Source organism: Anser anser, assembly GCF_964211835.1.
Source record: "Anser anser genome assembly, chromosome: 6".
In the NCBI taxonomy this organism is placed as follows: domain Eukaryota; kingdom Metazoa; phylum Chordata; class Aves; order Anseriformes; family Anatidae; genus Anser; species Anser anser.
Window position 1 is genome coordinate 1,706,089 of NC_139726.1, and position 12,424 is coordinate 1,718,512.

General features: G+C 46.7%; 1 protein-coding gene across 8 annotated transcripts in view; it reads right to left on the reverse strand.

Annotated features, from left to right (window-relative positions):
* Positions 1-1,599: 1,599 nt before the first annotated feature.
* The window catches only part of FMNL2 (formin like 2), a 125,735-nt gene continuing 114,910 nt past the window's right edge, over positions 1,600-12,424 (reverse strand). For 3 of the 8 annotated variants that reach the window (XM_083841095.1, XM_083841102.1, XM_083841101.1), the window contains exons 19-26: positions 12,162-12,230; positions 11,920-12,000; positions 11,400-11,529; positions 10,856-11,019; positions 10,043-10,144; positions 9,421-9,519; positions 8,378-8,501; positions 1,600-5,198 (exon numbers count right to left, since the gene is read on the reverse strand). In XM_083841095.1, the coding sequence (XP_083697221.1) occupies positions 5,083-5,198; positions 8,378-8,501; positions 9,421-9,519; positions 10,043-10,144; positions 10,856-11,019; positions 11,400-11,529; positions 11,920-12,000; positions 12,162-12,230 (885 nt within the window). In that variant the 3' untranslated portion in view covers positions 1,600-5,082. Of the gene's footprint in view, positions 5,199-5,598; positions 6,633-8,377; positions 8,502-9,420; positions 9,520-10,042; positions 10,145-10,855; positions 11,020-11,399; positions 11,530-11,919; positions 12,001-12,161; positions 12,231-12,424 lie in introns of those variants that run through there. The other 5 variants (XM_083841100.1, XM_083841097.1, XM_083841099.1 and 2 more) reach the window with 5 other exon arrangements.

The window sequence follows — 12,424 nt, forward strand, 5'->3', positions numbered from 1 at the left end:
TTGTGTCAAATCTGGGAAGCTGCAGCCTGAAACAGTGGCAGGGGCTTTGTTCCAGGCCACTCCCCGGCAGCAAGTGGCTCCCCACGCACAGAACCGGAGGGGGAACGTGGTGCTCCCAGGGCTGTGTGCGGTCAGCAGCGCCTTCACCCATCCCATCTATTTTGTTAACCTTGTAAGCTCACTTCCCTGCATTTATATTTTAAGATGGAAATGTGTGATAGTGGAAGAGGTAGCAATGCCCAAGTGAAAAAAATAAACTGCAAATGATTTCTAGACCATGAGGTAGCTGATAATCTTGTCTTACACTGGCTTTACATTGATATGGATCTGGGATGTGGGAGATGCAGAGGGAACTAATTTAGGATTTGGTCATAATGGTTTGCAAACGCAGAACTTGTGTACAGTATTTTGCTATTGCCTTGCATTTGCTGAACTTACATAAGAAAAATGTGTTTCTAAGTAAATACTACTTTTAAAAGGTTTGCCTTTATTTTTCCATTAAAAAAATAAAAATTGAATTTTTTTTTTTGCCTCTTTTAATCAGATCTTCCAAAAAAAAAATCTTAAAAATCTTTTTGAAAACAATCCAGGCAAGGCATAATTTATTTTTAAGGGAAATGACAAGGCTTTCTGAGTGTGCGTTTTGTTTCGTTTTTCCCTCCTTTTCTGTGGCCTCACCTCTCCAGTGGCCTGTCCAGGGTGCAGTAGAGATGCCCCCCGCCTGTGCCTCCCCTGCTGGGCAGCACGATGATGCTCTGCATTCAAATTCATCATTTCTGCCTGGAACTTTAAAGGATTTTTAGCAAAATCAGTTATTTTTTAAATGTTAACGGTACCTATGATGATGTTTAACTTTGACTGTATTTGACTTGCTCTGCTTTGCTGCCCTCTCAAAGGCAACCAACCCTCGTCCCCTCGGAGCCGCCCGGGGGCCAGGGCTGGCGGCCCCGCACTCCCCCCACATTCCGCTGTATTTATTTTGTTAAACCTTCTAAAATTAAATCTGAATTTTGGCTAAAATATGAAGTTTGTCTCTTTTAGTTTAGGCCTTTAATAGTGGGGGTTTTGTGTTTTGATAGCAAAACACCACCACTAACTCTGGCAGGCAGGCGATTATGAGCGGTTGCTGCAGAACTGCTGCTGGGGGCGCAGCTGTGTTCCTGCTCCAGGTACTTACTTGGCAGCACAGGCCCGGCTCAGGCTGTGATGCAGGGACCTGGGGCCTTGGGCGAGGCCGTAGCGAAGCCGAAGATGAATATTCGAGGTCCCTGGGCTGGTGGGCGGCAGCGCTGCGCATTCAGCGGGCATCGTGCGAGTCAGGTGCTGCAGTGGGCACCCGCTGCAGGAGGCTCTGCCCGGGCAGGATGGCGGCAGGTGGGGGCGAATGGGCCTCAGTGTTTCACTTCCAGCCTTGCCCAGACTCCAGCCGCCCCGAAGAACCCGTCTTGCTTCCTGCTGTCTTTTTTCTTTTTAAAACCCAGCCCTGTGCTGAAGCCAGGTGTAGGTGGCTGCAGCATGCCACGGCCATGCCCACCGGCAGCACCAGGACCAGGGGCACTATAAACCTCTCACACACCCCAAAAAGCTGGGATGACGGGCTAGTAGTGTAAATAGTTTATTTGATCTTATGCCAGGAACAGACCAGGAAAGTAACATGAACTGCTTTTATAAAACATTTCTAATATTGCTAAGAAGCAGGTCTATTACTAGAAAAATATTAAAGAGAACATGCCAGCGTTATAGTCTAGTTGAATGAGAATTTTCGTCTTAAGTTTAAAAAAAATATCTTTGAGCTTAATATGAAAGCTACTGTTTTAAACCGTTTGACTACCAATTTATTAAATTAACTGCCAAATTTTTTTACACAGAGTCAAATACTCTTCTGTCACAAACAGTGAAGAAAGAGGCAATTTGGCATGTTCTCTTTAGCATGTCAAGTACACGTTGCTGTAAAATGCAAGGTGGTGGCAGGTTTTAAAGTAAACTTCCTGTAAATAGGTAAGCAGAGGTCAATGTGGTAACTGAGCCCCAAACTGTCCATTTAGTTAAATATAAAAACAAAAACTATAAGTTAAAATAACATTCAGATTGTATAGCACAGGCTGATGCATTTTTTTAAACAATATTTACAATATTACCCAGAGGCTAAAGTGGGAATAAAAGAGAAGTGTAAAAACCATAAAAAAAACTGCACCAATTTCGTAGCAAAATATCTGTACATTTAAAAACAGATTATCATATAACTACACATTATCCAAGAAAAATGGGACCTTCACCAGTGGTTCACATAAGCACAACATAAAAGAAAAGAAATTCAGTGGTTAAATACTATACAATAAATTTTACAATTAACATATTGATGCAACGATACCAGGAAAGGTAAGCTGTAAGCAAAATGTATCTTGGAAAGTACAACTTTATCTGCAGTCCAGTTCTTCACGTCTGAGAAAATCGAGTACCCTGCCGGCACGGAGCGCTGTGTCTCGTTACTCTGGGGCAAACTGGCAGTGGGGTGTGCACAGCGTTGCTACCGTCCCTTTTTACGCTTTGGAAATGCAATACAGAACCCGTCTGGAGTGTTACTGAACAAATGAACCCAACAAACGAACCTTAGGACTTAATTTGAACTCGATTGTCAAAGGATGCTGGGGGGGTTACACCGTAGATGCAAACTCGGGTGTAAGGGGATGTTAATCCTACACAGCAGGGCACAGGATGATTTCTCTGTGCTAGTAACTGAACTGTAATGGTCCTCAGAAGCCTAATACTGACTATTGAGATGTTAATACCTTAGTGCTAATTAATAAATACACTGTTACTCAAAAGCTGCCTCTATCTGAAGAGCACAGTAACTGCCGTATCCACCATTCTTCTGTGCACTTGCAATGCGTTTGTCCCCGCAGGTATCCCTCGTGCCTTAGCCCTGCATTGCACACTACCAAAATCAGACTCCTACAGTGCAGAATAGTGTTCATTTCTTACAAATCGTGTGATCACTGACCTACGTGTTACCACATCCTACCTGTATGGTAGGGAGTCTGTGTATGGTGGAAAAAGGTACGGATCTTCTTGTCATTATTTCCCTATTACGTACAGAAAAAGCCCTTAAATGTTTTGTTTCTTTTTTTTTTTAAAAAAAAAAAGCCAATAAGTGCATCTGAAGCCAAGGTTAATCCCTCAGCTGACAGCGCAGGAATGCGTTTAAGAGCTCAGGGAGCTCGCAGCAGAGCACATCCAAGTACTACCTGTTTACAACCAGTCGGGATCCAGGTAAGGTCAACAGAAGACCGATCACTAAACTTTTATATAATCAAACCAAACTAAACACCCAAAAACAACACATATTTTACATTTTGGTTAAAAATACTGAATAACGTATTGGTGTAAAAAGATACCCAATCAAATCAAGTCCTATTGCTTTGATTAATTTGAGCAGGTACTTCAGTTTTAGGCACTTGTTAGCTACAGTTGAGTGGAGAGCCCATCGCTGACGTTCCTATGCATTTTCTAGGTCTTTGAGCCCTTTAGAAAGCAACGTTACCGTTCCCAAGGCTGTAAGTAAGTGGCAGAACACACAGTTCACATGGACAAGGTATCGCTCGAGCACCCCCTCGACTTTACACGCGCAGGTCTCCAGCTCACATGGTTATTTCAGCACCGTTTGCAGAGCGCAAGTTCTGATCATCGAAGCGCCGCCGGACGCTTCTCCTCACCGCATCGGCCCGTCGGTATGGCTGGTTTCTAAGATCTGCGGAGAGGAAAGCGGCCGTCGTGAGCACGCGCGTCTCGCCTGCGGGCACACGCACGCGCACACACACTCTCTAGACAAGAAAAGGTCCTGCTGGAAGCCAATCAAAGCAGCTTGGGTAGGAACAGCAGAAGGGCCGTCACCCTGAGGGGCACAGCGAGAGCAGGCACTGGCTGCCGTGCCCGTTTGGCCGCGCGCCCAAGCAGCAGGTAACGCTGGGGAGGGCTCTGAGGTGCGGCTGAACCCAAATGGAGTCACCACGTCGAGTCGGCCTGAGCCTCTCCCCACCCCCGGGCAGCTGGTATTGATTAACCTCGTTAGCAAAGGCAACAGCAGCTGAAGCCGGTTTGCAGGAAGTTTGCCTCATTCCTTCTTGCAGCCTCTGAAACCCTGATGTGAGCCGCAAGCGTTCTGCAACGTGGGATGAAACTCACTGACCAGGAAACACAGGGCACAGGGGTACGCGTGTTTATCCGAACAGCCTGGCTTAACGCTCCCCACCCACCCGTTTTTTAAAAGCGGGCTTTCCTCTGCAGCCAGCCTGCAAACCCACGGCTGCGGAGCTGCCCCGCCGCGACCAGCCCGGCTGCTGACCCCAACGCCCCTGCCCTCCGCCTCAGCACAGCACAAAATCTGTCCCGGCCCGCCCTGGCTGCTGCTTAGGGGGTGACAGCTCGGGAGGGAAGAGAAGGGAGACACTGAGCATGCGATGGGTCGAACGATAGAGAAAGCCGGAGATGGACGTTTGAACGAAAGCCTGTGTTAGGAGCGCTGCGAAGACGCGGTGACCGGCGGGGCTCCCTGTGCTACGGAGGTGCCACCCCGCAGGGTGCAGTACGTAAGGGGCACGCCTGGCACGCCGCACCTCCTGCTTAGGCAGGCTTTTATCTTTTTGCCTGGGAAACAAATCTGTGTTGGGCTGGGCACGGCCTCCCTCAAACCTCCCGGTACGCCCAGGCTCCGCGGCCCCCGGTGCCCCCGGCAGAAGGGGCCGTGCCAGGGCTGCCTCTGCTGCTCCCTGCTCCCGGCTGCTCTTGGCCCGTCCCTCACACCCCAACCGGGGGGTGATGGGGACCACGCACCCGGCTGCGGGCTGGGGGCCTGTCCAGGGAACCAGGGGCTGAACCGACCTGGGGACGAGGCTGCCTGGCTCGGGCTACCTCGGGAGGGAAAGGGCCAAAACGCAGGGGTCAGCAGCCCGTGGGCTACCGGGCCCCCGACACAGAGGGGTGAGGACAAACGGCCTGGACCTGCACTGGCCTTTGGGCTCTCACCAGCACTACGCTTAGCCACGACTACTGACAGGCTGTCTGGCGTACAGAGAGAGGAGGAAGCTAAGTAAAAAGTGATGCTTGCCAGCTCTGTGTATCCTCCACCACCGGTGTGCTAGAAGAAATCCTTACCCTCGAGTGAACATTTGGAAATTTAGTGATATTATTCTTCTTTAGGGCTAAACAGAAAAAAAAAACAAACACAAAATGATGGTTAAGTAAAAAATGGGATGGAAAATGAAGAGCAAGTCAACTCAGCGTTCAAAGATCCGGGCACGTTAGCCAACAGAGCAAGAGGAGGGGTAAGGCCGAGGCTACGAGAGGAGGTTAGACAAGGAGAGGAAAGGACAAGAGGGCCACCCTTGCCTCTTGCTAACCAAATTCCAAGCTGCTTTGAAGATTGGCTCCAGGAAGATAACACAGCAATTAACTTGAAAGAGCAAATAATTGTTGAGCTGATTATAGTTTGCAATTTTATTAGAAGCATTCATAAAAATACACATCGCAAAGTGAAACACTGTTGTCTTCTTAAGCCACTCGATCCTTAATTCAAGACAACAGTGTTAACAAACATGCTGGGTTAAACACACCCTTCTTACACTTTACACCACAAGATGTAAATCACTCAGTTCCATGTCAAGCCTTTCATCGTCACAATTTCCATGGTTCTGGCAAATAACTGAGTTTCCCCAGCGTCGCTGCCTCCGTCTCCCCCCGTTCGTGCACCGCTGCCGGAACGAAGCCAACTGCAGCACTGCACTGAGTCCACCAAGAGTACTGGAACTGGTTACTGCCCAATAAATATTTCTGATTCGATTTAGATAAAGTTGGCATGGAACTGAAAAAAGTTAAACGTGGATGTGACCGAATGAGAGGAGATTTGATGCTGTTCGTTTTATTCCGTATCTCACATGCAGACATGCAGGTGCTGGTTAGAAAGTCTGAAACAGAACGCGGCTCCTCGCAGAGGACGTACATTACTACGGACAACCCTTCCAAGCCAGAAAGCAAAGCCCACGAGAGTCCCCTTTAGTTCATGCAGACCGTAACTCTGCCTGGCATACAGCCGATTTATTACATGCGTATTACACAGGTAGATTTGCATACAGAGAAAGATCTGTAGGCCAGAAGAGATGACATAGAAAAGACAAGTGAACCGTCACTGCACGACTGCATTTGGCCTCCTAAGGCTTGTCAACTGTATGCAGCCTCCACCAGATCTACCGTGACTTCCACCACTTGCTGTTCTATGGCACTTGTCATGAGGATTAGAGATGCCTTTGAAACGCAAGGATGGCCAAAAGCATCAAAGACAAAGTCGATGGGATGGAATAAAAAGTTACTGAAACACGAGAGCATGCAACAAGGGTGACAACAATACAACTTCAGGCGGACGCTGGACGTTACTATACACTCAACATTCACATGATCCTGGCTGAGGTCCGTACAAATGGAGAAGTGTCAAAAATCTACAGCAACCTTTTTTTTTTCTAAGAGCATCAGATGTGAAAGAGGAATAGTTTAGTAATGGAATTCCTCAGTGAGAACAGGTTCGCAGAAAAACCGAGAGCCACGCTTGGCGGTTCGAGCTGTAAAGGGCACAGTCTTCAGCACTGCATGGGAATAACAGCCAAACAGACAAACAGAGCAGTGAGGAGCACGGATCTATCGCATTAGTACACTGTTAGTGCTTGGTTAAGGACATCCAGGAACGGTTTTACATGTTCCAATCAGCTGTCTCATGATACTACTAGGATTTGGGAACGAGGCAGTTTTAAGTCTTTGAATAAGTATTTCTAATACTACACAGTTTTCAATGGTTTTGAAAGACCATCGCTAAATGTAAAAGCCATTACTCCAGAAATGGCTGTGGTTTCTGACAGTGGCCTGTTCCAGACCGGCAGGGCTTTCCTGCACACCTGAAGAGGCACTAGCCAGTTTTAAATGACACTTTTGACTATTTCCGTACCATTGACAGAGACCTTGCAGGCCATATTCAAGTGACCTCAGCTCTACCTGACATTCTGTGCCTAACCTGTCTTATTACGTGGCCTGAGGCCCTCAGAGACACCCCTGTAATAGAAATCCTGGACACGAGACCATAGGAAATGTTGGGGTTATTTGAGTGGCCCTCCCTGCACTGGACTGCCATTTGCATGTGGACTGTCACCTTTCACACAATCTGTTTCTCCCACAGAGCAGGAGAACCACTTCGTCAACTATTTGAGTTTCAAGGAGTCTGAAGGAGTTGTAGAAGCAGTAAGCTATCAGATATTACAGCAAGTCTGCCTCCTAGAGACTATTATCTTAGGAAGCCATTAATCAAAGTTAGAAAGAGTTGTGAAAGCTTCAGCAAAAGCGTTTCAACCCTGTCATCTCGTTGGGCAAAAATTCTCTGGCTTTCCTTACTGAGAGATAAAACAGCTCTCCCCTCCTGCAGGAAAAAATGGCCTGGAAAACATTCAGGAGAAGTAGCCAAGGAAATCCTGCCCAAAGACCTTTTTATGAGTTTCTGTGCAACAGAAATAAATTACTGCACAGCTATCAAAGTGTTAAAATCATGTTCCTTCCACATCACAGGTGAAGAATATGTGCTAAAATCCAAGCACCACAATCAGAGGAGATGCATGGATAAAAATTACTTGTCTCCTGAGCAAAGTACAATTTAGAAAACAGCTCTATCAGGAAACGTTTGCACACAATGTCCCGGCTGTCTCTGGCTGTGACAACGGGTTCCGTGCCTCTCCCTGTGACCCTAGGTTGGTGATCAGTGCGGGCTTTGTCTAACAAACTGAAAAGCAGTAAAACCAGAAGCAGTTTAGGGTCATAAATCATTCAGGTTGACTAAATGATTTGCTGTAACTGTGCAATAATGTGCTGCAATTACTGTTAGTACATTTTAATGAAAATGTAGGCTCTTAATAATGTTAAACATCCATCATTCATTCCATTTAAGGGTAAAAAAAGATTTCTGGGAAAGATCTGCATGGCATGCATATCGCCACCGGAGAATCTGCTGAGGTCAGGCACTGAGCTGCCTACTCTAATATCAGACTGAGTGGGTCCCAACATGCTGCGAGAGGAGAGCGAAGAAACAGAGCACATGTCCAAGGCCAGTGCTTGTGACAAACTCGGGCAGCACTGACAGTGGACATGTAAAGGCAAGTTATTGGGTTTGTTTGTTACATACCATTAGCATAAGTTTCTACATTTGATTCACATCAAGTAAACAATTTCCTAAGCTGTGCTCCAGTATCACACTTCAAGTACCTAAAGCACTTACGATAGCTACTAGGCAGATACACATTTCTGTCCTTTGTGAAAGGGCCTCTGCGATTGTGGAACAAAGTGGGTTTACCTGTTATAATGTCTTCAATAGCACCATCCTTCCCTTCATACACATGCCTATTATCCTTGACTTGTCGCCGTCTGAGCTCCGCAATTAGCTCTTGCTGCTGCCTCTTTGTTTTATGTGAAGGAGACTGAAAGCAAAGAAGAGAGGATTTGTAAGGCTTGACCTCCAGTTGCCCTGTTTCTCTTTTCCTGAACATTTGAAATGCCAGGTGATCCCACTTGTAGCAACCAACAAAGAGTAACTGCCAGTTTTCTGCCCAATTTTGCAAGACCAGGAAAACCCGAGGCTGTGGCAAGCTCACATCCCATGGAGAGGAAGGCCAGAGCCACAAGTTAACCTGGCTGCCAAGCTGTTCTTCTTTCTTACATTTGTAACTTAGTTCCAAGCCTTCTCCTCACTTGAAACTGAAACTCCAACCTTTTACCTCTGAAAAGCATTAAGTCAATGAGAACAGGCTTTCCTTTCCCAAGAAAAAAGCCCGGCTGGGATTAAAGATACCTGTTAATGACAAGAGCTGTGTGAAGCAGCATCAATCACCGAAGCGGCCATTGTAGAGCCATGGGAAACCTCCTACAGCAAAGCATTAGCCCGGGGAAAAAAGAGGTCAGGAAAATTCCTATAAAATGGTAACACGGGGCTTACTCCTGCTGCCATGCTCTAAAAGGGAAAGATCTGAGAACGAACATTATGTCTCCCTGCAAGTGATGAGAGGCTCTGCACAATTCATACAGACGGCATTTCAGACAGATAAAAGGCCAAAGAAGAAAAAAAAAATTAGCCAACAGCAATATGGGCCAGATGACTTTCTGTCTATTCACTTTTCTTGAATTTTGCAAATGTCGAAGTAGCACAACTATACACTTGGATTCCTTCAGCCCATTTTGGTTTTCTCCCCATAAGGAAAAAAACTTCTAGAGACTACATTTCTGGGCAACTGTAAGTCTGGACAACTTAAGTTCTTACACAGAGCTGTGGTTTCTGAATTGAATTCTCAGGAAAATCGTGAACATGATGGCTCCGGCCTGAAAGACATATCTGTTTCATACCTTTTGGTCCTGCTGCTCCATCAGTGCTTCTTGTTCCATAAGTTTTTCCATTAAGGCCTGTTCCTGCTTTTTTCTCAACTCATTCTCTTCTTCTGCTTGCTATTTATCACCCAAAAAAACAAACAACAAAAAAAAAACAGGTTATAGCTTCAAATTGCCACAGGGAACCTGAATATTACAAATAAACAACACAATCATTTGCTACCACAGGACTTTCCAAGAAAACAAGCTTAGGCAAGCTTAGGGTGTAGCAGTTTAACTATCTCTAAACAAAGTCTGAAAAAAATGGGCTGGGAGAGACCTCTCTAGGTCACGCAACCTCCCCCTCCCAATCCCAAAAGACGCATACTCAGGGTTAAAGGTGCAAACTGCAGCCTCACAGACATTCAGTTTCTGAGGACTCCTCCAGCGTTTCAGACAGCTGTATTGTCTTTCAGCCCTGAAAGTAATCCCAAAACAACTATTTGTGCTGCCTCAGGCCGGTGTTACTGTGCTGTCTAGGACAGCTCACTCTGCATCAAAGCTAGAGGGAGCCACAAGCTGTTTTGTTGGGAACCCTGAGCCACACAGGTGCCAAATAAATGTTGAGGACAGAAGAGAAGGTGAGGATGCTCCTGCTCACCTTGTAGGCCTTCACAAATCGGACAAACACTGGGAAAAAGACTGAGGGGGGTGTTGTCTTGGGATTCTCCCCAAAGTACTTCACAGCATCATCAAAGGCATCCTACAAAAAGCACACGGTTACTGTGCTGCACATACTTCATGATATACTCACCAGCCGTTACTGCAGAACTCAGTGTGAGGGTCTACATTTCCTCAGTGTGAAACTCTTGGCTGACACCAGCACATCTACAGCTAGCATATGAACTCAGGAACAAATCCACAGAACTGCCGCTCCTTCTCCTCCCTGCTGTGTACGTAACAGCATGTCCTTTGCAGTGACATGCTGCTGTTCCCTCAGGGGCTAAAGCCTGCCTCAAAAGGGAGCGTGAGGGTTTGAACCACAGAGTTTGCTGAGAAGAACATCTGTAGGGTTATCACCAGGCTGACAGAGGTAAGACGTATCTGCAGCCAGAAGAAAAAATGCTAGGAAAATACTAGCACAAGCAAATAATCTAAACTCAGTCTCACCATGGAGGAGGAAGAATGGGTGGTTAGTATGTGTGAGGATAGAGTATGTGTGAGGATAACAGCATGGAAGAGGTTATTTATACACCACGACAGGCCAACAAATCTCCATTCCACAAGTAATGGCCATTTTACACTGTTAAGTTAGAACGGAGGAGACCCTGGATAGTGCCATAACCAGCTGCAAGCTAGTTCGGCTTCAGCAGAAAGCACTTGTGTGTGTACAGACGGTGTTCTGCTTCTTGCATCATCCAAATCCCCTTGCATCAAATCATCCCCTTGCCAATCTTGAAGAATTAAGAATTACCTGGGCTATTTTGGCATCATCCTGCAGTTTCTTCAGCTTTCCTTCATTGTTCTGAATGAACTCCTTCAGCATTGTGTTGTGGTCGTGCATGGTGTACTCACGCTTTGTCAGATCCAGGCCCCTCTGGAGCTCTTTCACGTCCAAGAGGACATTTTCAAGAGACACTAGGAAACAAAATGAAATTGCTGAATGACTCCTGCTGCGCAAGTACCCAAACCCACAGCGTGAACAGTTCCTCACCGAGAAGTGCCCCCAAACCACAGCGGTGTGTCACACAGCCTGCGTGTGGCTCACCCTGAAGTCCCTCGCACAGCCACGTGTGCCTGCTGCACCAGCACTGCCACCACCACTCACCAGGCACAGGAGGTCACTGCTGCGACAGGACAGCGACAGCACCGATCCCTGTGCCCGCACTAGCTCAGCCAACCCGCTGACACGGAAAATTCAGCATCTTTTCCTAAGTTGGCTTTACTACAAGACCAACTGGTACACACACTTAAACCACCTGTCTTTATTTTTAGGATGGTCCCAGTGGTTACAGTACCTGCAGCAGCCTTCTCCACGTAATGAAGCTCGTTGTAAAAGAGGGATACGTGCTGGTACTTCTCCTTGACAACATTAGAAATATAGTGCAACAGGGTTTGCTTTCGGTCTGTTGACTTTGTTTCTAAGAGCTGGGGAGAAAAGGCAAAAAGATTGCTGGGTTAAGGTGCAGCGGACACCAAACAAAGTGACTGAAGTGGTGTTTGCTTTTTCCTGGTGTTTCTCCAACCGATAGGGACAGCTATAAAAGCTCACGTAAGTGTTTACCGGGTGGGTTTCAAACTGTAGACCGCAAAGCCTCTGAGGATTTGTGGCCTTCTCCTGAGGGGCCTCCAAAATGATGATAAGCCAAGTAAACTCATACAGTGTGGTGGGAAGTGCCTTCCCGAACCGCTGCCTTTACCGGCTGGAAAGCCCCGGCCGAGCCCCCAGGCAGCCAGCAGCCACTCTCAGCTTACAAGAAATGCATCGCAGCCTGTGACCCCGCGAGGTACCGGCCTCGTCACCTCCGGTTTACTCACCAGGTCTAAACTCTGTAGTTTAAATCCATACACAGCTCCTCGTTTACTGCTGTTCATGTAGTTACCGAGAGCCAAGATTATCTGCCAGAAAGAAACAGAGCAGAACATGAATTTTCAGGACAAATGCGCAGTGTCTGTGCAACCTCTGAAAGGAGAGTTTGTGTGTAGGCATCCATGCATGCTTCCAGCACACATAAGGGGCGAGTGGTTGGGCTATTGAACATAACCAAAATCAGACCTACCTCCAGTATTTTCTTAAGCTTTTGGGATGACTTTATCGAGACAGACGCAGCTATTATTGCGTGAAGTTGCTGCAGGTAAACACAGGAAGAGGGCTGGTTAATAAAGCACATCAAACCCCAAAGTAAAATTAAATTCAACACGCATTTTGGAAAGAAAAAAAAAAAACAACTTGTTTTGATCCATACAGTGGGCTCTAGCATGAATGTTACCCTGCCCTGGCATGTGAGGATTTCAAATAATTCATTTGCACTGCAGATTTAGC